This window comes from Podarcis filfolensis (assembly GCF_964270895.1).
Source record: "Podarcis filfolensis genome assembly, chromosome: 1".
NCBI classification, from domain to species: domain Eukaryota; kingdom Metazoa; phylum Chordata; class Lepidosauria; order Squamata; family Lacertidae; genus Podarcis; species Podarcis filfolensis.
The window spans coordinates 76,616,254-76,642,447 of NC_139604.1; the positions used below are offsets into that span (position 1 = coordinate 76,616,254).

At 39.0% G+C, this 26,194-nt stretch overlaps 1 protein-coding gene across 4 annotated transcripts in view; it reads right to left on the bottom strand.

Annotated features, from left to right (window-relative positions):
- NELL1 (neural EGFL like 1) overlaps positions 1-26,194 on the bottom strand; it is a 374,882-nt gene that overhangs the window by 65,210 nt on the left and 283,478 nt on the right. For 3 of the 4 annotated variants that reach the window (XM_083598461.1, XM_083598460.1, XM_083598462.1), the window contains one exon: positions 12,639-12,734. The exons of the other annotated variant lie outside the window; for it this stretch is intronic. In XM_083598461.1, coding sequence (XP_083454587.1) covers positions 12,639-12,734 — 96 coding nt within the window. The remainder of the gene's footprint in view (positions 1-12,638; positions 12,735-26,194) is intronic. 4 annotated transcript variants of the gene reach the window in all.

Below are 26,194 nucleotides of genomic sequence, written 5' to 3' on the forward strand. Positions count from 1 at the left end.
TGGTTTCCAGAATAAGCACAAGGGAAGACCCAAGACAGAGTGCATTACAGTAATCCAATCTTGAAGCTACCAATGCCTGAACTACAGGGCTAAGCTACCTTAGTTCAGGAACAGCCACAGTTGTCATGCAAGCCAAAGTTAATGGAAGGTGCTCCAAGCAGCTGGGGCCACCTGGGCCTCCAGCGACAAAAAATGTTTTGTAATTATAGTCAGTTAGATCTGTGTGCATAAACACAAAGCTAGGTTTTCCATAAATATTCATTCCATTCAAGTATTTATTTTCCAGCCTTTTCATCTCCACTTCTTTCATGCTCTGACATGTCTGAGACTACGTAAGTGTTCATCATGCTAAATGCAGCTTTAACTTTTGACTTCTGCCACCACCCCACCATGCTGTCCACTATTGCCGCAGTCTCCTCTTCATACATTAACACTTCCACGCCACTCAAGAAGGGAGCAGGGATATGCTGAGAACAATGCCACTATCTGTGGCAATGGATCATTTGTGCACACAGTTGTATGCACAAAGGCTCCATTGCTAGATAGCTGCACAGGTACCAAGGAGCTATTTGCACACACACCAAGGCAGGGTTCCTTGGTGCATCTTGCAAAGGAGCATTATTACCTGAAGAGGGCTCATGTGTTACAGATCAAAACTAGCAACTTAAATCACATGTCAAGACAGAAGCCAGTGAAGTCCTGGAAAAAATATGCTGTTCACGTGAAAGTTGTGCTAATAGTTTGAGCTGCAATCTAGATTAAACTGTGTTCACGTAAGCACAGCCGGTTTGCTGGGTAACTTCATTTATTTAAGAACAAAGCTATAGATGATACAAACTCACTTTGTAGTAAATCTCTTTTTTCTTCAAAATATTTCACTGTATCTTTATTTTGCTGCCTTTTGGAGTGCGAACTGCAGTTCGCATAGAAACAGTTGTTACATCTTTGTGCACAGTGAACAGCTTGTGTGAAAACTCCCAGAACTATATCACCCTTGGATGACACATTCTTTAACATCATTGAAATGGGCTTTGGACCTGGGGCACAATCTTCACTTGAAAGAAGAACAATATATCACTGAATATTTTATTTGGAATCCAAACTGTGTTAAATATTTTCCTTTGTACAATTTGTCCTTGGATCATAGCCTATATAATGAAAGGACAGTTATGAATAAAAAAGCACCCCTTATATATAATGCTGAATATCTACAGAGGGAAATATAGGAAGGAAAAATATTTTTTGTTTTGTTTTAGTGGCACAAACTGTCCCTTTTCTTTCATCAGTTCTCCATAACATGCTCTGAAGACAGATTGAGATATCTCAGTGGCTGACCTCAGGGAGGCTGGAAAACAGACAATAATCTTGTTTTCAGCTGGAGATCAAAACAGCCTTTGAAGAGATGAACTCTGAGCTTTATTTTCTTACTGGAGAAATGCAGTTGTTACCCAGTATGTCAGAACAGCAAAATATCTATGCAAGATCAAAAGAATGGATACCACACACACCAATGAGTATCAACTGTATACTGGAAGCCCACAACATATGTGGGGATTACATTCTGGGGATCACGCCTAAAGCCAAAATCATGTATAGTCAAAACAAATTGGTTCAATGGTCCTTTTTTCTGGATGCCCGCCCCGTTCTTTTTATTTTCTTTTTATTTTTTGCTGAACACATAAAGCTGAATGTGCACAAGTCAAACGTGTGTAATTCACGGGTTTACTTTACATATTTACTAGTTAGTAAGCCCCATTGAACACCGCGAGACCAACTTCTGAGCAAGTATGCATAGCATTGTGTTGTTGGCATCATTTGGTCACACAGCATCAGGAGGAAGTTGCATAACATACTCCTCCTCAAGATGTAAACAAACACTCAATGGATTTTATGAAGCATCAAATTGTTAATACAGTGGTACCTCGGGTTAAGAACTTAATTCGTTCTGGAGGTCCGTTCTTAACCTGAAACTGTTCTTAACCTGAAGCACCACTTTAGCTAATAAGGCCTCCTGCTGCCGCCGTGCCACCGCCATGCAAAGTGAAGCAAAGTTGTTAACCCGAGGTACTATTTCTGGGTTAGCGGAGTCTGTAACCTGAAGCATCTGTAACCAGAGGTACCACTGTATATAGTAGTGTTATATCCAACTAGAAACTCAAGAACTGAGTTGTGCACCAAACTGTCTGGGCATCGTGAACTATCCTAACCATGCAGTCTCCTGTTTAGACTTCCGAACTTAAAAATCAGTGTCTTTTTCTTTCTTTCTTTCTTTCTTTCTTTCTTTCTTTCTTTCTTTCTTTTTTGTCAACCTATTTACAAAACTGCCACTAAGGACTCATAAAGTACTTATTATTGGTCATAAAGATAAAAAGTCTAAAAGAATCCATAGAAAATTATAAAGGGACTCTGAAACAAATTATAAAACACACAAGCAAAGAAGAAGAAGCAACATTCACACATGTTTAGGATTTCTACTTAAGACCCTAAGAAAGAGATAAACCAAAAGGAAAGCATAAGACTAATATGGTGGCAGTTGTCAGCATGTATTATTTGTGGCATAGCATTGTTCACCCCTCAATCCTGTTCACAAAAAAGTTAACAAAATAGTCACATATATTTATCATGGAACTCAGTTTCAAAATTACAAATAAATCATTCATTTATTCACTGTATTTCTCTAGTAGTAGAGATTTCAATGCGTGGACAGGTGGAGTCCCCAGATCCCGAGCGGTCCCCCCCCCGCCCCGTCATGTAGAATAACGACTCAAGACAACGTGCTATGGGATTAAATTGGCCACAACTTTATTAAATTTCAAATGTGGGTAGACCTTGGCTCAGGCATTGGGCGTTCTCCCTCCCCAGTCCCCAGCTGGGGACCTAGGGAGCATCAGGGTTATCCAGTGTGTGTGTGGGGGATGGGCCGGCTCTGGAGAACATATGTTCAAGCAGAGATAGCTGCCCCCATTACGCTGCCGCAGGGGAGAGCAATGAAGACCTTTCGGCGTACGGTCAAAGCCTCCCTTCAGAAACCCCTTTAACGGGGAACCCTGGTATCGCCGTCGCAAAGAGGAAGATGGACTAAAGGATTCCGCCCAAGGCCTGATACCGCCAAAGTTGTGACGTTTTGCTACGGGAAAGGCGAAACCTGCCAATGCAGGGAAATTCCTTTCCGGCCCTTTAACAGCGACCTTAACGTAGCAGCGCCCGCATACCTGTGAAGAAAAGTTAACCTGCAAAACCTGTGAAGAAAAGTTAACCTGCAAAATAAGACATTAACTGAGGGTGGGTAGGGTGGGAGAAGCTCTGGAGCCAAGTGAGGATTCCCAGGTAAGATCCTCCCTCTATTGTGTGGGCAGGTAATCCCTCCCCTACCTGGCCTGGTCTCCTTGGCAACGCTTCCCCCAGGTGGGATTGGACAACTAACTGAGGTAGGCGGAGACCTCCAGGTATCCCACCTGAGGGAAGGCAAAGCCAAGCCTATGCTGATGGAGCCGCTCCAGATCTAGGGGCCGCGCGCGTCCACGCAAAGGGCGCCCCCCGTTTTAAGGGGGGAGCGGTCATTGGCACAAGATATGCACTTTTCTAATTATCAGCTTCTAAGACAGGTTACTTTTAAGTTTATTGCCTCTACCACATAGGTACTGCTTAACCATTAGCTTTTGATAAGATAGAAAGATACATTAGATCAGTTTTATTCAACATTCTCAGATCCGTAACACATTCTCAACAGTACCTGCAACATGGGACCCCCTTTTAGTTTCAATTTATTTATATTTTATTTTTTCATTTACATTCCTAGTCTACTCCATCCCCATGTCCGTTACAGTACAATAGGAAGACACAAAGCACACTTGTAGCCATTTGTAATAGGATACTTCCAGAATACAAGTGAGGTAACCTTGATACTTAATTAAAGTCAGAAAGCGATGTATCAGTCATATAAGACATCACCATTTATCATTCTGATATAGTTGTAAGAATATGTCTGAGCACAAGTGCATGATTGACTAGAGCCAGCTAGGCAATAAATAATACTAGAGATTCTGACACTGATAAGGCTATCACACAGTCATGATTTTAGCTTAAAACACAAGGCTGTAGAACAAAGGAGACAAAAATTAAAAAGGTAAAATTGCCTATAATGTATTATCTTCTCTGGACCATATTAAGCTGTCTATGACAAAAGGTGATAGCAGAAGAAACATAATTATATTAATCACTGGGTTGCTACATACTGAGCTTTTGACACTGGAAGAAAGGAAAATGACATTTGTGTGAACTGTTTTTGTCAATATAGAATCACAGAACTGTACAGTTGGAAGAGACCACGAGGGTCATCTAGTCCAATCCCCTGCAATGCAGGAATCTCTTGCGGCCCAACGTGGGGCTCAAACCCACAATCCTGAAATAATTTAACATCACATTTTACTTTCAAATGCTACTTAGAAACAATGCAAACTTGTGTTGTACCAAATTATGAACAATTCCCCCAAATTCTTAATCCCCACAACATTTTGTTTACATTTTTAGGCTTTACTTTCCTTAGTAATGAACATTATAAGGTGACTGAAAATAATAATAATAATAATAATAATAATAATAATAATAATAATAATAATGAAATTTATTATTTATACCCCGCCCCTCTGGCTGGGTTTCCCCAGCCACTCTGGGCAGCTTCCAACAAAATATTAAAATACAATAGTCTGTCAAACATTAAAAGCTTCCCTAAACAAGATGATTGTTCTTGGCTTTTAAAGAAACAAAGCATTTTCACACCACTAGCCCACCTCCCCCCGCACATGCACACACACTGGTTGGAATGATTCCTGGGACACGTGTGGAAGGACTTCATCATGAGCAGCTCCCACAGGCATTCCAAGAAGTGTACCAGCCAGGAAGACTTCCCATGGAGCTGCAGACAGTGGCGCAAGGATTTCCATTTCCTTGTTTTCTAAGCTAAAAGATCCCTTAAAGTCAGATTAATTACTATGAAGGTGGAAGAGAAAAAGAGACAGCACAATCTTACGCAAGTTCTGTTCAATGACTCTTAGTCTCAAGTGTGCACAGGATTGAATTATTACTCTTGCAACCCTATTCTGTACCAACTGGGTTGGGTTTCAGACTTACAAAGTTACAAAATTATTTACTATTCATTTCTGTCAACCAGAAACAGTGGTGTCTTCAGGAGAGGTCTTTGTGACATAATGAACAGAAAGGCCCCCAAAATGCAGCAGAATTGACTCATCCCATTTTGAGGTGAAGTAATACACATGACCCCCTGAAAAGGATAACTGGATGTAATATCATTACAGTCGGTATCTTAAATAGCTTAACTGCACCACTGGGTTGGCTTTTTAAAAAAATGCATTTTACTTTGGAAATGTCAATGGTTTCAGAATTTGGCTGTCAGAGTTCAGCCTTATACCAGGAGGTAAGATCGTAGTATGGCACTCAGATACTAGCTTCCCTGGTACAAATTTGCTGTCAGGTTTAATTCAAGCTGCTTGTTCTGACCTTTGAATGGACTGGGTCCAGAGTACCTTAAGAATCGTCTTGTCCCTCACTTCTGAGAGAACTGTTTTATTTCATGAGGCAAACAAATCCGGGAGGGGATGGAAGGAAATTGGGAACTTCTGTCATATGTGGTGGGAGTGCTCCCATGTGTAGGTTTACTTGCAGATTAAAGGAAATACCACGAACACTGTCTCAAACTGTAAATCCTAATTCATTACTTTCCCAATGAACAAAATAATTTGCTTCATAAGAACTTAACTGTATTTCTCCTGCTGACAACTTGCATATAGGAAGGAAGCATGGCTGACACCACAAAATGTGGCAACTGGAGCTATCTAGTCAGTTAACAAAGCAAAGTTTTGGGAGGGATGTCATGACTACTGAACCGGACCCGGCGATCATCAACCTGAGGCCCTTCTTCATGTGCCTCCCCCATGGGAGATCCAGAGGGTGGCAACATGAGAACAGGCCTTTTCTGCAGTGGCTCCCAATTTGTGGAATGTTGTCCCCAGGAAGGCTCACCTGGCGCCTTCATTACATACCTTTAGATGCCAGACTAAATTTTTCTCTTCAACCAGCCATTTGGCTGATTAACATTCTATGGCTTTAAATTTGTTTGTGGGAAGTGGGGGTTATTGGTTTGTTTTTGCTTTTGTTTTATTATGTATCTTGTGTTCTCATTTTGTTTCTTTCTGTGAACCGCCCTGGAATCTTCAGATAAAGGGTGGTATACTACTACTACTACTACTACCACCACCACCACCACCACCACCACCACTGCTGCTACTATTAACATAGTGACACCTAGCTTCACTTCATACTCAGTGTGAACATGGAGTCATGGAAAGAGGATCCATCCAAGTCCTACAGAATTTGAAAGCAGAGGTCAGCATTGTGCATGTGGGTGGGTGGTGGTGTCACGTTTGTAATATCTGATAGACATTGTAAGGATTATGTGAGCTATATACCATTTTGGCCTGAATATAAATTCCCTTTTTTCCAAATTCCAACCGTGAAAAGTTAAAGTGAGGCTTAAATTTGCAACCTTACAAAGATTGGCTTTTACGATATCACTGTTGAAACAGATATATGGTAAAAGGGAATGGGTGTGAGTGTGGAATTTTAGGGGAGCGGCTTATATTCGGGTATTGTCTTTATTTCTCCCCCCCCCCTTGAATTTTAAAGGTGTGACTTATTTGCGGGTGCGGCTTATATTCAGACCAATAAGGTACAATGTTCATTTGTGTATTTTGCTTGTTTTATGTTATTGTTTACTGGAAAGCAATAAAAATAGTGCAGGTGGTGTGTGTGGTTTGTTTGTTTTTTAAACTGCTTATAGATGGTAAGCAGATGTGGTTTTGCAAGACAGGGCACCTGATTTTTGCCAACCTCCCTATGCAATGCAGCCCCCCCCCCGTCCCCCTTAAAGCATCTCTTGAGGTCTGGGGGAACAGTGTGGAATGTGGCACAGATGGAACAGTGTGGAATGTGGCACAGATGTCTGCCTCAAGCTAGCAAAAGCACTTCTCTTGCATAAAGTCACCTTTAGATACAATCCATTTGTTGTACTCCTGGATGAGAGACCACAAACAATAGTGGGGTAGAACTTTTGGTATATATCAGTAAACATTATTAGGGTTCTACAATGTTACATGCACTACTAAAATTTCTATCATAATCATATTAAATAGTAAAAAATTATTTCCACTGAAATCAATGGTATGTTGTTCTAAGTAAATGCACCCTATTTAGGATTGGTGTGACGACGCTTCAGAGTTCATTGCAACTACCTTCCCATTATAGCACAGTAAGTGGATTCAGAATAAGAACCAATCATTCACCAGTGACTGAAATGCAGCTACCTCTGGGGTGAAATTGTTTCTATCATTCTGTGCCAGCAGCAGTGTACAACACTTTAAGAGGAAAAGTGAATACTGAAATTGTGAGAGAAGGCACACAAAGTAATTACCAAAGCTGGAATTGGATCTAAGTTCTATTGGATCTTTAATGACCACAAGTGTTCAGGGCCTCCATTTTATGTCTCATTCAAAAGATGGATGAGTATCATTCCCAAAGTGCACAAAGACTAGGTTGGCAGTGTACAAAGAGCTCTTCAATGCGATCAAATAAGAAAGGGAATTTCACTCTTTCACATGAAAGCCCCTACAAGATGTATTTAATACATATTTCATGCTGAAAGAAAAAAAATCACTATTGAAGACTATTTAAGATGTTGCACTTCTTAAATAGTAAAGAACTCATGATATTTGACTGCACAGGTTACTAAATTAGATAGTCCATTTCCAAAGAAGAAATGATTGCTGTGCTTAAGTGAGCTCTCTGTTCAGCGAAGATCAAGGTCTGAAGAGATTTTGTATCAATATAAAAAAAAAATCTCAAAAATCTCTTTGATGCTCACTTCCTTGTGGTAAGGAAGTTTGTTACATTTAAGTGATATCAAAAAATGAAGTGGCTAGAAGAAGAATCAGTCTAGATAAACTCAACTTATTTTACTCTTACTGCATCAGAAAATAGCAAATTAATATTTGATGTTTCCTAGCTTATGAGACAAATGGTTTATTGAATACAACTGTCTCGTGATTTCAACAGACTTTGATAGTGCCTAATTTGTACTTGTCAAGATAAGGATATATATATTTATGGAGCTTAGATATATGAGCATGTCCAGATTTTATATGAAAGATTTGTTATTCCTTTTTGTGCATCTCACAACCTTATGAAACTGAAGAACTTTAATGCCTAATTATCCTATATGGACATAGAAAACTTCAAAATTAGTTAACTGTCACAAAACTAACTCTACATATCTCACTGTTACAGACATCATTATGATAGACAGAAGTATACTATTAAGCAAAATGTTGACTGTCTGTGAGCCTACAGATACTAACATGCTTTCAAATGATGTTTTTCACAAAACACCAAGGCAGAAGTAGTTTTTAAAAAGCCAGTGCCAGAACTACTAGCATTTTTTAGAGCTAAACCAAACCAACAAACAAAAAGAAAGAAAAGGCTGTTTTTTTTCACCACAGTTTTAAATCCCTCAAACAGTGCCCTCCCCTTTTAAGCATAAAATGTTTGTTTCCCAGTGCTGCTTGATTTGCTGAAATAAAACTGTCACAGAAAAACTGGGGCACAATTAGAAGTGGCAGTCCAGTTGATCCCATCCAGAAACAGTGAGAGAAAATCACTGGCTTTGCCTTCACTGATGTCATCATGCAGCTAAAGATAATTAGATATAAATTGTCATTACGTTAAGACTTTTGTGGTCCCTGATTGGCTCCGGGGTAGCATAATAAAGAAAAGAGAAAATTTTTGGTTGTAAATAGGTGGGGGGGGACAATTATTGGTAGGATGTGTCCCCCATGCCCTGGCCCAGAACCTCTTCAACCCCTCAAAAACATGTTTTTTGGTCTAAAATTGTTCATAGTGAAACACTACAGAACATCTTAAGGAACTAGATGTCTCAGTTTAAAAGCAGCTAGGTAAAATTTGCAATCAGGGCCAGCCCAAGACATTTGGCACCTGGGGTGAACCACAAATCGGACCCCTCCCTGGCTTGAGAAGAAAGAGTGAGTGGAGATCTACACCAGGAACTATGAAGATATACATCGAGAACAAGATGGGAGGAGACCAACAGTGACGCTTACTCATTAAGAGGCCAGTGTAAGGCATGGTGGGGATAGCTTCCAAAGAGGGATCAGATCCAGCCTCCACAGAGCACGCCACAGCCATCACTTCTACCATGGCAGTGGCAGTGAGCAAGGCATTCATTGAAGACTGGATCTGCTTTCCCTGTGGATCCTGCTGCCTGAAGCAGTCGCTTTACTTGTTTCATGGGTGGGCCAGTCCTGTTTGCAATCTTGCCTCAGCTGCTGTACACAAAGGCAAGTCCACAGCTGCATTGTAATGTTTAATTAAATTGGATCTAAATTGCAAAGGCTACCATTAGTAGTAAAGTCTTCTTAGCAATATGCTACATTATGCATTTGCACAATTCACTTAAAGCTCCAATATCATCTTCACTTTGTTTTCTGCACATGCCATCAACATAAATCCTGAGCATTTGACAATCACTAAATCTGCATGGAGCCTAATATCATCACTTCTGTGGGGGTGGCTAATGAACTACTGATCATTCTTACTAGAAAATAAAACTACTTGCATTTTGATAATGATTTTTAACTGTCACAAGCTTATCTTACACATTTCTAGATGCTAAAGCAGGTTTAGACTATTACAAGTTGAGCCAATAGAAAATATTCTGTTCTTGCAGATAATGTATAAAAAATTGTTCTGTGCCACTGCAAAGGACATATCTGAATGCAGCATAATGAACAAGAGGTCAGTGAAAACAAATTGATTCACTATAGGTATTTGTCCATTCACTATGCATTTCTGTAGGATAATAGATGCCTGGGTGCATTCCAGCCATGGATGAGAATACAGTTAACATCATTTTATTCTCTTTGGATAATTCTACAGCATGAAGAGTATGTCACTATGGGTTAAAGTGTAAAGTTTCATCTATTTTTAGTTCATATTAAGCCGACAGATTTCACCTGAGATGCACTATAAAAAGAGTTCATGGTGGATATAAAATGTGCCCAATTTAAGCCATCTTCTTTAATCACATAAGTCAATATAGCCATCTGAACAACAGAAAGAAAGGAACAGAAAATAAAAGAAAAGAAACAGTTTGTAAGCCAAAGCTCCAGTTCGCCCCTTGGAATTGCTCACCAGAAGTGTTGTAATGAAAAAATTAGTATGCATTTGAGCCTGATTATCAGTCAGGCCCACCTGGTTTCTTTTCTGTGGTCTTTTTGGTAAAGTGACCTTTTTATTATTTCTTCAGGCTATTTAAATATATTTAATTTGAGATATCTAATTTGTTTTATTTTTTCTGCAGTTAGAAAACAAAGGGTTTAGCTTGTATTTTCATGATTTTAGTTTTGCATTTTAATTATATTATATGTTAATATTGCATCTTATTCCCTGTTCTTTAAGCTGTCCAGAGAACATGTATTGATGGGTGGCTATATAAATATGGTAAAGAAATATAAGTTGGGCACATGCTAAAAGTATGCATTCCCACAATTAACTCTACAAGTAAACTACGTTGATCAACTAGCGGTCTTTCAAATGATATAGTGCATTTTCTAGCATATATTAAATGCAAACCAGTCCTATTAGCATAATCCAGTAGCATCAGACAAAGGATGTGGACTAAATAACTAAACCAGCCCCAATTTTCTCTCTTTCAATAATTTAATTGCATAGTTCATATAAGGAGATTATCACTTTTCTGTAGCCCAGGTACTCCTTAAAGATAACCATCTATTTCAGGGGGTGGGGATCTGTTTCCCACCCAGAGATATTGCAATTGTTGTTATTATCTCCACAGAGTTTTCTTCATTTCTACCCTATCTTTGAAGATATCCATGTAGTACGTGCAAAGTATCTCTAAGCAACTTCTGTGCAGGTATGTAAAAACAAATAAATGCTGAAGAGGAATAATCAAAGCTCTCAAGTAAGCAGCAGCAGTTCCCTCTGTAGATAGGTCATCTGGGATTGAGGGGAAGCAGTTGTCATCTGAAGCCTCCCCTCTTGTACATTTCCTTTTCTGCTGGGGGGGGCGAGGTGGGGAAAGGGAGGCAGCGGGGGAGAGAGCAGCAGAGCCACATTCTGTCAGCTGTCTGCTGGGAAGCACCACCCTGAAAGACTTCAGTAGCCCCTTGGAGATCCACCACTGGCAACACATCATCTCCAGGGAGGGACTCCTCTTAGAATAAGAGTCTATTACTTTCTTTTGAATGGCCTCATGATAAGGTTCAAGTGAGAGGACGTGTTTGGCTTGGCTTGTGGTTTTCTTTTCTTTTGAATATGTTCATTATTTTGTGCTTTTAACTAAAACCATTGCTTTATGTTTTAACTACAGGTATTTGGATTATGCATTCTGTGTTTTTATATTGTAATTTTCTCCTGTGAACTGTCCTGAGACCTGCGGGTATAGGGCGGTATATATATATTTAATAAATAATTTAGTAGTAGTAGTTGTTATACTAATTCTAATGAGAACAATTCCATGTCATATATATTTTCAGCATCTTGCTTGACTTATGAGGGAGGAGGCCTTCTTGTTTTTTAAAATGTGAATTTCTCTGTGTGACCTATGGGCATTTACTGTGGGTGTTCATCTGTTTTGGAAAGCTGCCTGTGGGAGTAGGTTTATTAAGGTATTAAGCATTTTAATAAATAAGTCTATCAACCAGACACTGCTATGAGGCACTGGACTGGTGCTCAGTTGCATGTTTATTATTTGGTTTAAGGACCTTGTGATTTCTGATAGCTTATACTGCATCTATTTAGAGGGTTGTTATCACTTATGAAATATTTTGTTCATAGTATTGAAATGCTTTGGTAGGTTGTATTTGTAGTAATTTGTTATTCCTGGTATAATTTAATGGCTTATTGCTATTCTGCTATTGCGAACTGCAATACATTTATGGAAAAACAACAGACAAATAAACCTGATGAGGATGATGACTATGTGTTTCTCCCCTCCTTTCCAGCATCTGGACAAGCCCTTCTACTGTAGAGAATCTCAAAAGCACTTTCACTATTGTTCCTTGCAGCCTTTGAAAACAATTCTCTACATTTTGCACAACTTTCCAAGCTTACTCTCTGACAAGCATGCACAAGAGTTTGCACATCCAAGTCCCCACATTTTTCCTCTCATCAGCACATGAAAACATTTATGCATCTATCAGCTGATCATTCTTTCCCCCCCCCCCCCCAGCTCCTGCCGATTGAATTTCTGTCAGCCAGAATTGGACATAAGAAGCTTCTGGCCATCTATAATATTTGCCCACATTCATGCAACTACTATATATATGAAATCCAACCCGGCAGAATATTTTGCTATTAGACATGGGGAAGATTTCAAAGTATGCTACATAAACCATGTCCTGATAGGAGCACTCAGTTATAGAATAACCAATAAAAATAAATATCAACAAATAAATCTGTATATTGATTGGAAAAGAAAAGCAGCATTTTATAAGCCAGGATAAATCACTGATAAGAATTTGGAATGTTACCTTTTTCACAATGATTTCCCGTGAATCCAGAAGGGCAGGCACACTTATTAGGGGCTACACATGTCCCACCATATCTGCACCCTTCTTCACAGAATGCTGGAAAAAACCAACAACCATTGATTACATATACAGACTTTTTCTCTTTTTATGCACTTGTGAAACAATAAACGAAGAAAAACAGAATTCCTTATGGCAAAATAGCCCAAGTCTAATCTGCTGCAAGCCAGCCAGCAAAACGTTACTGCTACAGGGAGAAAACTGAAAGCCTCAAGGCAAATTGACAACAAAATTTTAATGATTATCTGGCATGGACGTTTAAGGAATAATACATTTTGGAGCAACACTAAACCCAAAGGGATATCTGCATTTGGGTGCTCTTAGTAACCTTTAGAGGATGTGGTGAAGAGCAAAGGAATCCCATGTTTCATTTTGATGATTTAAGAGTCAGCTACAAGTGTGATATTTAATCTTCTATGTAGTAATTCACTAGCAGAAATGTTCAACGGAATAATGTATTCATGGACCACAATCCAGAGAACTGTGAGATTAACGCCATACAGGTTTTTTGACATCTACTTTGAAAATGTGTGAGACTTTCAGAAATTGGTTGCAGTATTGCATAGGATGGGACTGTTTGGAGAGGGGGAAAGAAAAGAGCCCCCCACTGGAAACCTCGCAGAGTATTTTTCAATGAACACCACAAAACTGGTTCATGCTGTGGAACACTATGTGTGAACATTATATTTTTGACCTTCTAAACAAAATTATGCTTGGGTTTTTTTATTTTAAAAAACCTCTATAATATATTTGTGGAACGCTAAACCAATTAACAAATTATAGTTAACACATGTACTGAGGTAGGAGTACTGAGTACTGAAGTTGGAAGGAGAAGTGAACAGGATGTGGAGAAAAGGTAAAAGAAATTAGCTTTTGAATACATTCCTTCCATTGTTTGTGCAACTGGTGCAAATAAATTTATGCCTGATTCAAATGTTATGCAGTTACTTCTCCATGGCTAAATTCCACATAGCTCTGGTAAAATTTGAGTAATGGAACCACATGGGATGGGTGGATCACAAAATGTCCAGATAAGGAATCCCACAATTCCATTATTCAAAGGTTATTTGATCAACATGGATTTAGCCATGAGAAAGTGGCAACTACATTGACAAGAAACATTGGGCCATAGTCATATATCCTATTATACTACAAAGAAGAGAACAGTTCAGTCTATAGATTTGTATGCAAAACTGCCCCTTTTCCCCATGGATGCCACTGGAGACCTTGTAAATGATTTTGGTTGAGGCACCCAGAGTATTGCACCCTCATAAGGAATATAAATCAAAGACCTATGCACAGTGGTTCTCAAGGCAAACAGTGGGCTACAGAAGATAAACCACAGTTAATATTTAAAGAGTAGCTTCTGCCTCAGAGTTAACAGCAGAACCACCAAATCATATTGTAAGACGCAGTCACGGATGGAGTGTTGCTAAAGAAAAACTTCTACTGGTCTGACAAGGGATATAGAGACGTGAAACAGAATAGGTGCTTCAGATTTACTGTGTGATATACCACAACCAAGAGGGCACAACCAGAAGGGCACAATATTGGCCATTAGGATTTTAATTATTATGTGTAATTGCTCATTGGTGAACAGAGCAAATGAGAGTACCAGCTCCTCTTTCAATAGACTGCTTAACTGGTCCATGCTGTTCCAGTGCTACACATTATGGGTCTCTTTGTGGACCACTATACAGAATAAAGAATACAAATGACAGTTAACTGAATAGGAAACCTTAATTTGAGATGAAATTTTATATTGTAAATATATCACAAACAACAAAACTATTAAATGATGGTGATCCTGCTTGCTGACCCACATAAAAAGACAATGCATGGATCAGTTGGCATGGCAACAGGTAGAGTTAAAGCTACAAGAGTTAATGAAACAGCACAAGGCAGCCATCTTCCACTTACACAACATGATCATTTTGACAGCAACCAAAGCCAGAGTAGTCATTACAGCCAGCTTTATAACTTTTCATAACATTACACCCAAGCTCAGTGTGGTTTTGTAGATAAATTACAACTGGCTAAGCTAAAATAGAAGAATGCCATTTTCTAAAGATAGTCATCTTTTTGATGCTTCAGACATACTATAGGAAGTCAGGATAGCAAGGCCACGCACACCTGAGATGCCTTTAAGAAGATTGTATCTGGACTCTGAAAGTGCCCTCAGGCTTTTTAGGTTTTTCTAATGTGGAACTAGTACTTTAGTCTTCTCCTCTGTTTAGTTTTTCTAATGTTTTGGTGTGTACTAGTGTTTTTAATAAGTTGAGTGATAGCCAGATACTTTGTACTTGAAGCACTGAAACTTCTGGCTTTTACAAAGGTGGAAAGGAGCCTACTGTGCCGATAAGAGTCATATCAGCTGCTCCACTTCCCTCTGCCTCTGACCCCACCCACCACTGACATGCGGCCCCTAAGGGGGGGGTGTCCCCCTACAGAGGAATATGGCCCTTGAGTTGAAAAAGGTCTCCCCAACAGTTTTATGGTATGCCCCTCCCTGGTTATCAGTTCAGATGAAGGTTGGCCTAGAAATATCTTTAATAATAAGCAAGCACACAGATCACATTTGTCAAGTCTGCAGTGATTATGATGATGCATCCCTAGTTGTTGTCGTTGGCTACAGACAACCTGTGAAATCACAAAAGTATGTGGCAGCTGAGTGGATATAAAGGTGGGCCTTTTCTTCTTCCCCAATAGAACACAACAGGTGGCAACTGCTACGATATTCAGCATTGCCCATTCTCCTTTCACTTGGAGGAGGCAGACTGAAAGATGGATGAAGGCGATCAGATCTTTTCTTTTTTCTTTGTGAACAAGCAAGAATGCATTGTGACACCTTGAAGAGTAACAAACTGTATAATGGCACGAGAGTTGTTGCTGCTGCTGCATGTAGATAGTGAAGGCAGAAGGAAATTAAATGTATAGAGTACTGACTGGCAATTGCATCATTAACACCAACTGTTCACAAGTGCAGTTCACAGTTGCTTAGAAATTTTGCCAGAGGTGCTAAGGCAACTTGCCTTAGGTCAGAATGGTCCAGTATAATGAAGAGTAGAAGAGAAAGTTACCATATACTGAAACCTAAATGATATTACAGAATAACTCCCCCCCCTCCCCACAGGACAGCTAATTCTGATCAAATTATTCCTTTCTCGGAAAATGAAATTGCTTAGTACTTGACAAAATTCAAGTTGAAACAACAAAATCTTTATTAGCCTCAGAGATATCACTAAGTAGAAATGATATTGAATTAACATTAAAATGCAATACTGTATGGAGGGAATTAGTATTCCCAGCACAAGAGCTGTTGAGAGCAACTGCTATGTACAAAGAAGGAAAGAGAAATGAATTGTCAGTCTTTTTATCAAATCATGATGAACTTATCTCTGGCATATATTTCAAGATAACAGTACATCTCAAGTGTCAGGTGTCATTTAATGTGTGTGGTAAGCACATGGCACACATATAGTGTTATATTTAATGCTGTATTTCCTGACAGAAGGCTTTTTGATATAGCAAGTAGATGGTTATATGAATTGAAGAAGAGGGGGTTGTTTTATCTGATCCTGCTTTTCCTCCAAATCTATACCCCTCCAAATCCAGGGAGTGGGGAAATAGTTGTGCAGGAGAAAGGGCAAACTTGCAAAAAATAGCTTCCCTCCCCCTTCCATTCACGAAGGAATGGAATCATTCCACCGGATCAAAGAGCCATCCACAAACAAAATAACAGTATTGGATACAACACATCATGAAATAGAGCAGATGTGAATCTGGGGTTAGGGAAATAAGAGTTCCCTATGCGTAGAAATCTTTTTTGCTGTTCTTTTATCTAAGTGTGATGCAGTTCCTTGTGATCCTGTAAAATAAGAAAGACACCTTTGAGGGTGTGACTGCTATAAGATACTGCAAATTCAATGCGATAGTGGGTTGTTGTTTTATTGAATGGGTTACAGTGCTTTCGGATTATGCAGCATGATAACTTCATGAAGCCATGGCATTGTATTGACCATGCATTTTAACCGTTTGCAATAACTGAATGTGAAATATATGATCCTACAAAACAGTGGTTCTGGCTAAAAAAAATATACCTTTATATAATCTTTGTAATTTTTTCATTTGGGTTAGCTATTTTGTCCACACAGAAACCACCTTCTGCCAGCACTGAAAGGGTGGGGAATAGAAATCAGCTCACTCACTACACAGTTAATTGAGAAAAAACATGTTTGTATCAATTGAAGCTCTAAGTCTCTAATGCAATAGCCTATCTTGGTGCTTACACTTCTTAATAAGTCTCATAGCTGTTTGCGTCAAAAGACTTCTGCTGTGTTTCAAACCCTTCAATAACACAGTTTTCTTAGGGAACAACATAATACTTCAGAACAACAGAGAGGATTTTCAGAGGATTTTCAGTCCCTCATAGCAGGTTCCTGGTAATCTGAGAAGGCTAAACTAAACTTGATAAATCCCTATAGAGTCTTGTATTGCTAATATGACTCCATTAATACATTTTATCCTTGTGCCTGTTTACAGGTAGAAATGCTTTGTTAGAATAGTGCATACTGAATCTGCGATAAATCACTTTATTGAGCAAATTAAATGTGAACATTAGTAAAATAAAATCCCCAGGAAATCTGAATATGCCAATGTCGTAGCACCATAATCTTCAAAATGATTTCCACATAATTTTATCCACAAAGAACAGAATCACCACCACTATTTTCAATGTGGATTAACCAATGATAAACAAAATGCAATTTTACAGCCATATTTCTTTCAAGCATCTTTCAAGAGTTGAGTGTGAAATGTTGTTTCTTCCTCTGCCTCCTGGCTCTTTGGTGCAGACTGTAGAGGTATCATGACTGAAATTGCTCAGGATATTGCTCCTGTTTGGATGACCAGACAATGGAATATAAGTGGGATGAGGTGGTCATTTAGATAACATTTGAGGCCCTAAACAACTTTTGACTAAGTTAATGCCAGCATTGGCTCCCTGGTATATTTCTGAGCTTAGGGTGAGAAAACAAGCTGAAAGATGGCTTGGGTGCTAATGGAGGAAATATCTGGTCAAACACAACCAAACTCTGGTGAACGCTCATCACTGAGCCTACCTAGTGGCAGTGAAGGCAGTGAAGAAGGCATACTTGCTGCCCCCATTGCAGCCTATGTCATCCAGCAGGGCTTTTCCAGGTAGTGCCAGGCCTCTTATAGTCAGGCCCAAAGGAGGTGGTGGAATTGTGTTCTCCTCCCCTTCGGAACCTTCTCAAAATCATATAAGATACAGTAGGCCATAAAGATCAATAAAATACATTACATCGAATTAACTGTCTCACACATGAGATTCCAGACTGTATACATCTATATTCATCAACGGATTAGATAAATTACCTAATAACAACCTATATTGCCACATTTTACTTATGGTTAGTGTAACACCATGTCCCTATCTCTTTAAAACTATTTGCCCACCCTTACTTGTGCAGTGCAGTTAAACCATAAACAGAAGTCTCTTCATTTTCATCTTTCAGCTCTTTTAGAGCCAACAAACACATTCTGTCAGAGGCTTCTGACAGGAATTATTTCAAGTAGACTGACTTTTCTCTCCTCCCCCTTCTCCAGATGTCACAATGAAGAAAGCACAAGTAGCAGTCAGTGAACTATGCTTCATTTAAAAAAGGCTTTTAGATATATATACACACTTCACAAAGCCACTGACCTGTTCAGTTTGGCAGAACATTGAGCTGCAAGCAGGCCATAATTATATTTGGTTGTGCTAAAGGCTTTTCTACCTGTACTTATGTTTATAGATTTATTTTATATATAGGAAGGGTGGAGACATTGAACCATACACCATTAGCAGAAATGTGCCTTGTTTTTTTCAAAATGTACCAATATATGTCCTGAGGACTCTCTTTAGAGAGCTAGCTGACTGCACAGAAGCTGCAGGTAAGGGCTGTGTCTGTAATCCCCCTGCTTTAAGATTCCACAGTGCACCATGTTCTTCCCCTGAACAGGTAAACATTATCAAATAAAACAAAGGAACATGAATTTCTCCACTGAGTGCAATTCTGTAAGAAATTAATCTGTGCTTTGTTTTAGTCACTGTAATAAATATTACATACTTTGCATGATATTTGAGTGTAGCAGACACTTGATTACTGAGTGTTGCAACTCTGAATATTCAAAAATATATTTTATTGCGTAATTTAATTTATTCATTTTCAATATCCATGAATGGCTGCTCTGCTGAAAGTACTCAAGATCTTAAAAACTGAGATTCACAAACTGTGAAATGCCTTCTCCTCTTGAAGGGTATGAAATTATCAGATAGAATCCTAAGGCAGGTAATGTCCTTTCCAGCAGGTAAGACCTAGGAAGAATGAATGCCCCTAGGAAAGAGAACATCACTGGAAAACATATAATCTTTAAAGGTGGCTACATCCTTGTTGCCCCATTGTAATTTGTGATGGAGGGAATTCAGAAACGGGTGCAATTTTATTGCTAGGTATCATAGTGTATGGTGTTAGAAGAAGAATCTGAGATATGTCTTGTGTGGGTTTGCCCATCCTGCAGGATATATGTGGATCTTGTGTTTAGCTGCAAACTACTACCCTAGTTTCCAATCTCTAGTGTCCCAAGTTCTCAGTCTCCCCATCTCTGTCATCCTCCATTACAATGCACTTTCTTCTTATTGCCCCCATTCCCGCCACCCCCCACACTGATACATTCTAATAATTGAAACTTGCTCCTTATAAATATTTATAATTTACATTTCTAAATGTAATCTACATTTCTAGATGGCTAACAAAAAATATTATTAAATAAAACAGAACTCCAGTCAATAAAATATCAAGTGCAAAGCTGATTATGTTTTAATATGTGTGCAACTCTTATCTGAGAAGTTCTAAATTCTTCATCGATATAATGGGAAAGGTAACTGCTAAATTAATACTGTTGCTGATCAAATTCCATTTGTATCTACATATAATCCTTGACAAGCAAAAAGAAGGCAAGGCTATGCATTCAACCCTGAAATGTCACTTCAACAGACCACTAATGTAGCTATCCACTAGAGGTGGAGTTGGTTCCTCCGTATAACGTTGAAATATGAGGGGTCTCCATCTTGAACTGCCACTATTGCAAAGGTCCCTTTGCAGCATTTCAGAAGAAAAGATGCAACTGAGCAAAAAGAAATTGACAGATTGGGGCCCTTTTGAATTCTTGCATCCCAGGCAACCAGAAGAGGAAGAACTGTGTCTGTAGAAATAGTATAGCTTTGACTGTGGGTATATGATTTCCTGAAGCTTACAAGCATCTCTCACCTCCGGGTCCATGAAGGTTTGGAGCTAACTCACCCAAATTACTGCCAGAAACAACATGGAAATGGCACAACTATACACTATAATGACCAGAAATTATTTAGTTTGGGTTTTCCCAAGGACTGAGTTTAATTTGATACTTAATTAAATTAACTCAAGTTCATTATTTGACAAGCACACCTTAAAACCATTCAGATTTAATAGGAGATTGATGGTAAGAATATAAAGAAGCATAGGTGGATCAGGCCAGTGACCCATCTAGTCCAACATCCTGTTCTCATGTTAGCCAATCAGTTGCCCATGAGAAGCCCACCAACTGAGTTGGTTTCTAAGCCTAAAATCTGAGCTGAAATTACTCACATCACTACAAGTTACAGTAGAGGATGAATAGATCTTCTGCAACCTCTGCGCACATTCACATAAGCACAGAATTGAGTATTAAAGTTAGCAATACCCACCAATCCAAGGCCAGGATCTTAGTCTGTTGCAATTATGTGTTTGTTTCTCACTGTAGAGCTGTGTCTAATGCACAGCAAGCAGTACATCTACAGAATGCTTTCAAACCACATGTGTGGCAAACGATGTTTTCGCAAACACAAGAAACATGAGAACATCTTACCAGTGATTATAAGAATCACACATAGTTTGGTTATCTACAGCAATAAAAAACTAATTATTTTGCTTGGATTCTAGCAAGGGAGTTAATTTCCAGAGTCAGAATTTATCTCTTTGATTAATACTGTTGTTGTTGTGGTGGTGGTTGTGGTTGTGGTGGTTGTTGTTGTTCCAGCAGCAATCCCCTCAAATTCCAGGGAGCAGGCAAATATCTAAGCATATTTTATTGCATAAATTCTCTAAGTACATAAGGAGATAAAATATATAAATATTTGTGATCTCACAAGGGTTTTGCTCATGAGCAAAATATACAGATAAAAATATGTCTTAATGTCTGTTGCGTTACATTTATCATGAGAATCACATTACATCAATTTGCTAAAATGTTTATAAGTATAATTAAAATTAATTGAAACAGTAAGGCACAGAAATACCACAATAAAGTACTTGCTGTGATAAATTTCTTTTTTTTGAAAACACCCCCTTTTCCCTACATCTTACAAAAAACTGTATCCTAAAACTGTATCATGTACTGTGATGCTCTTAAATTTTAGCAGGATTTCTTTTACTTCAGGTGACAGAAATACACACTCCGCACTTTACATCCATTGCAACAGATGGCAGTGTGTGTGTGTGTGTGTGTGTGTGTGTGTGCGCACGCGTACACACACAACAATCCATGTATACCACTAATCACTGAAATTTACAAATGCAAAAGCAAATAAAATTTTAACCCTATCAAGGTTATAATGCAGATATCTTATATCAACATTATGAACTCTAAAGTAAAAGGTAAAGGGACCCCTGACCATTAGGTCCAGTTGCGGATGACTCTGGGGTTGCTGTGCTCATCTAGCTTTACAGGCGGAGGAGGCCGGCGTACAGCTTCCAGGTCATGTGGCCAGCATGACTAAGCCACTTCTGGCGAACCAGAGCAGCGCACGGAAACACCGTTTACCTTCCTGCCAGAGTGGTAACTATTCATCTACTTACACTTTGGTGTGCGTTCGAACTGCTAGGTAGGCAGGAGCAGGGACCGAGCAATGGGAGCTCACCCCGTCGCGGCGATTCAAACCGCTGGCCTTCTGATCAGCAAGCCCTAGGATCTCTATAACTGTATAATACCTCATCTTGTATGATAAACATTAAAAACTTTAAAAGGCATGTTATCAGGATAATTGTCTACACAGTTTAAATAAATAAACGAGTCCTCCCTCAAAATAGATAATTTCTTTAGAATCAACCAAAACTGTATTTCACGTTAAGTTTATATATAAACCATCACATTAAAACATATGTATGGCCCATTCATTAAAGATTAATAGAAGCATTAAAATTATGTTAACATGATGAGAACTTGCAATGATATATATAATGGAATTATATTATAGTCCTAAAATCACTTCTATTAAGTGCTACATAGTCTTAAAATTTTGATTATTATTTTTTGCTGCTAAGTAACAGCGATGTCCACTGAGAGACAACACTCTCTCTGAGATATTTACTGTGTTATTGCTTTAATGAAAACTTCATGACATCCTCAAATAATAATGTTTTATTAAACGCTGAATGAACGCTGAATAGCCTCAGTGCTTTAAAAGTATGCCCAGGATTTCAATAAAATAAAATTTTATGTAAAAAATTTAATTGCCTCTATATATAGAGAATACAGCCATCTCCACACCACAAAGAAGTAGGAAGAAATTTTACAAGACTGGTGTAAAGAAAGGATATTCCAATGGATTGTACAATCCAATGTACAATGGATGGAGTCTTCCTGTGGCTTTGAGATATGCAAGTGTGTCTTGCATTCAAATTCAGCTGGAGATTTGTCATTAAATTTAGACAGTAAACCGATTAGGGAGGGTGATCTTTTCCTACACAGCATTTATTATTTGCTCCAGTCTGCCAGGACAGTGCAGCCTACCAAGTCAAGAAATATAATAGCTCTAAGGCTCCATCTGCACTATATGTTTAAAGCAGTAAAATACCTCTTTAAACAAAGAATCTTGTTCACCCTCTGTACAATGGGGGGCCTGGCTCCCTCCAAAAAAATAAATAAATTGGGGGGGGCAAAGTGCTTTGGTCCCTAGTAGTCTGCGCCTATGGTTCTATGGGTTGTATTCAATGTAGCATGAGCAGAAAGCTCACTCAGCTGATCTTTACCTTCCCTCCCTTCCCCTGTAGCCCCTTGGGATACCTATGCAATATTGAGGTCTATGTATTATGGGGGTCCAGCGGGAAGGGCGAGTCACCCAAAATCAGTTTCAGAGCACAAGATTCCTCCACTCAATTTCCCCCTCCCAATGCAGTCCCCCAAGACATTCAGAATCTGATTTTGACAATGAAACTTAGAGAAGTTCAGAACTAAGAATTAGCTTCCACAGAAGTATCTGGATTAAATGGAATATAGCATTTTATCCATATAGCCACTTCTAAACTTCTCTCACACTATAAAGAAAATGAAAATTGGTACTTACTGTAAATTTCTATTTACGGATTGAGCTGGAGGACATTCTGTCAACAGAAGCCAGGAACTTTAAAGTCTTTTGACTCCCACTCTCCAGAACAAACGAGCAGAGCATAAACTCCCCCCTCCCCAACTCAGCTAAACACACACACACAGACACACACAAAACACTGGGGGGGAATTCAGAATAAAGGGCAACACTGAATACAAACTAGACCAACACATCTGACACTAAACAGAATGTACAGTATGTGTGATGCAGACCACAGCCATAACTCAAACCACCACTCCCCCAGAAAGAAGAGGAGGAGGAGGAGGAGGAGGAGGAGGAGGAGGAGGAGGAGGAGTTCAGATTTGATATCCCGCTTTATCACTACCCTAAGGAGTCTCAAAGCGGCTAACATTCTCCTTTCCCTTCCTCCCCCACAACAAACACTCTGTGAGGTGAGTGAGGCTGAGAGACTTCAAAGAATTGTGACTGGCCCAAGGTCACCCAGCCGCTGCATGTGGAGGAGCGGAGATGCGAACCTGGTTCACCAGATTACGAGTCTACCGCTCTTAACCACTACACCACACTGGCTGGTCCCAGAGCAAGGAGAGGTGGGTGGAAGATCCTCCAGCTCAATTCGCAAATAGAAATTTCCATTTTTACCACTGTTGTAGAGACCTCAGACCAAGAACTGTACAGAAAGGCATCAAATGAAGCATCAGCCGCAAGGGTGAAAGAAATATTTTTGAGACCATCTTTAACAGCCTTTGGTAAAACATCTCTCGACTCCCTACAGCCATACATAAGCAGATTGTGAGAAAACAGTTGAAGTTGTTGCTGCCCTTTTATTGAAGGTGCTTGTATACTTGCACTAGGATGTTTAGCTCTGATTGTACGAGTGCCACCACAATGGCTATTAGGATCAGGTCCTAAGTACATCATAATCGTATTCTGGAGATCAGCCTACATCAAAATAAAAACAGCATAGTACCTTTGGGACTCTTGCGTAAATTACATAATTTTATTATTATGTAAGCTTTCATGGACTCACTAGTCCATGAAAGCTTATGTCTGGATAAAATGTCTTGGTCTTTAAGGTGACATGATCTTCTGTTACTTTTGCTGCAGCACACTGCAGCAATCTAACACAGTTCCCATCGTTCCAGAGCAGTTCTTCTGAGTGCAAAGAGAAAAACCCCAGTGCAAAGAAAATGCAAGTATCATGCTCTTTATCAGCTGCCCTTCACTTCAGTGTGGCTTAAGCAGGATGACCCCTCAATGGATTATGATTTTCAATCAAGATTAAATGCTTCTAAAACCATAAATGGGATTTTAGAGAAAGAGTATTTCTAAAAGTAATCCTTACAAACAGAATGAAGCCACAAACCTATGACTCTTAGAAACTATTTAAAAATTTGCTGATTTAGCTGTGGGATCTCCCTACATCAGTTCTGCTTTGCCATAGGAAGATGCTCAATAGATATGTAGATAGATATTGCTTCAGTATGCTTATTGCGGACCATCAAATCCTTCTCAGCAGGGAGTAAAGCAACAAGTACCCAGCGTCAGGTCAGCCTCAAGTGCCAACTCTAACCACACACAAAATTCAATTGAGTCACCAGTGATTAATTTCAAAGAAAACCTACTACCAATTCTGGGAAGAGGGCAAGAATCAATAATATTCTGTTCAATTTCCGGCTGAAGTAGATTCATGTTTTCGGAGCCAAATCAAGCCCTGTAAGAAGTGTGATAAGTGGAAATGTTCAAGACAGAATCAGATTGTTCTCACTTCCCTTTAAAGTAATGCATTATATAAGTCGGAAAGTTGATATGTGTGCACTGGTCCCAATTTAGGCCTAAGTATATAAACAGGATCAGTATAATAGTTTCCCTAAGAGAAATTCAGTATTTATACTATTTCAGTGGTTATGAAATATTGTCTTGCATGCTCATTTACAGATTTCTAGACTTCCACTTTTTTACACTTTCACATTAAGGTCTAAAGCTCATGGACTGTCATGCTGTCACAACTCTGGCTTAGCTCAGACCAAGGAGGAGCAAATAAACTATGACATCTCCAGAAGCCCACATGTTAGAACAAAACCAAGGGTTGACTTAGCATGATGTGTGAACAAGACTATTAATTTATATTGTGAGAGAGAAACTTAAAAGATTGTTTCAACTTCACAAATGAAAACAGTCTCTCTCTCTTTAAGAACTGTGGTCTAGTCTTGTGTGACAAACGGTAGATGTATGACAGAAAAGACTTAGAGGAAGTTACAGATTGCTTTCATTCCTGCTCTTGAGAAGAGGTCCTAGAGGAACCAAAATATAAGTAACATGGAACAAAGGAACTGTTGATAGATGCGGCCATTTCTGTGTATCATGTGGCATCTTGTAAATGCTGATTGAATTTGGTAGAGTACTTAAATCATAAGAATTAGCCTCAAGTATTATTCAGCTAAATGCTTATTTTATTTTTATTTATTCCTTGTCAGACTGATGCTCAGACTTATCTCTGTCCACTGGCAGATGCTGTTATACTTTGTTTGATTTGTGTGTGATTTTTTTAAAAGTTAGCATATTTTATACTTTGTGTTGATCATTTGACTAGAAGAGCAGTAAACACATTTTAGAAATAAACAGAATGAAACACGTATTCTGCTCACTTCCTAGCTGACAATGTAAATATATCTTTAACATAATGGGAGACATTATAAGTCCACACTGGCAGTCCCATCTGAAGCTGCAATAAGCACAGACAGCTTGTTCATTAAAACCAACCCACAGCTGCTGGGTAATGAACTGTGCCCAAAATATCTAAAATATTTTTGTGCTAATTAACTCTTTAATTTGTCAGGAGATGGCTTTTTGCAAGTGGCACATGTTGAGCTTACTATGTAGTGATAAGGAACTCAAGCAAACTGCAATAGGCCTTAAACAAAATGGGTTACTTTGAATCGATGGTTCTTTCACATAGCAGTTGAGGTCTGTTTCCAACAGTTCCACCATATTAGTTCTTTCCATTTCACCCTGTCCCAGGGCTTAAACCTACTGAATGTCACAATGTCGAGGTCTCTAGTCCTATCTTTTCCAT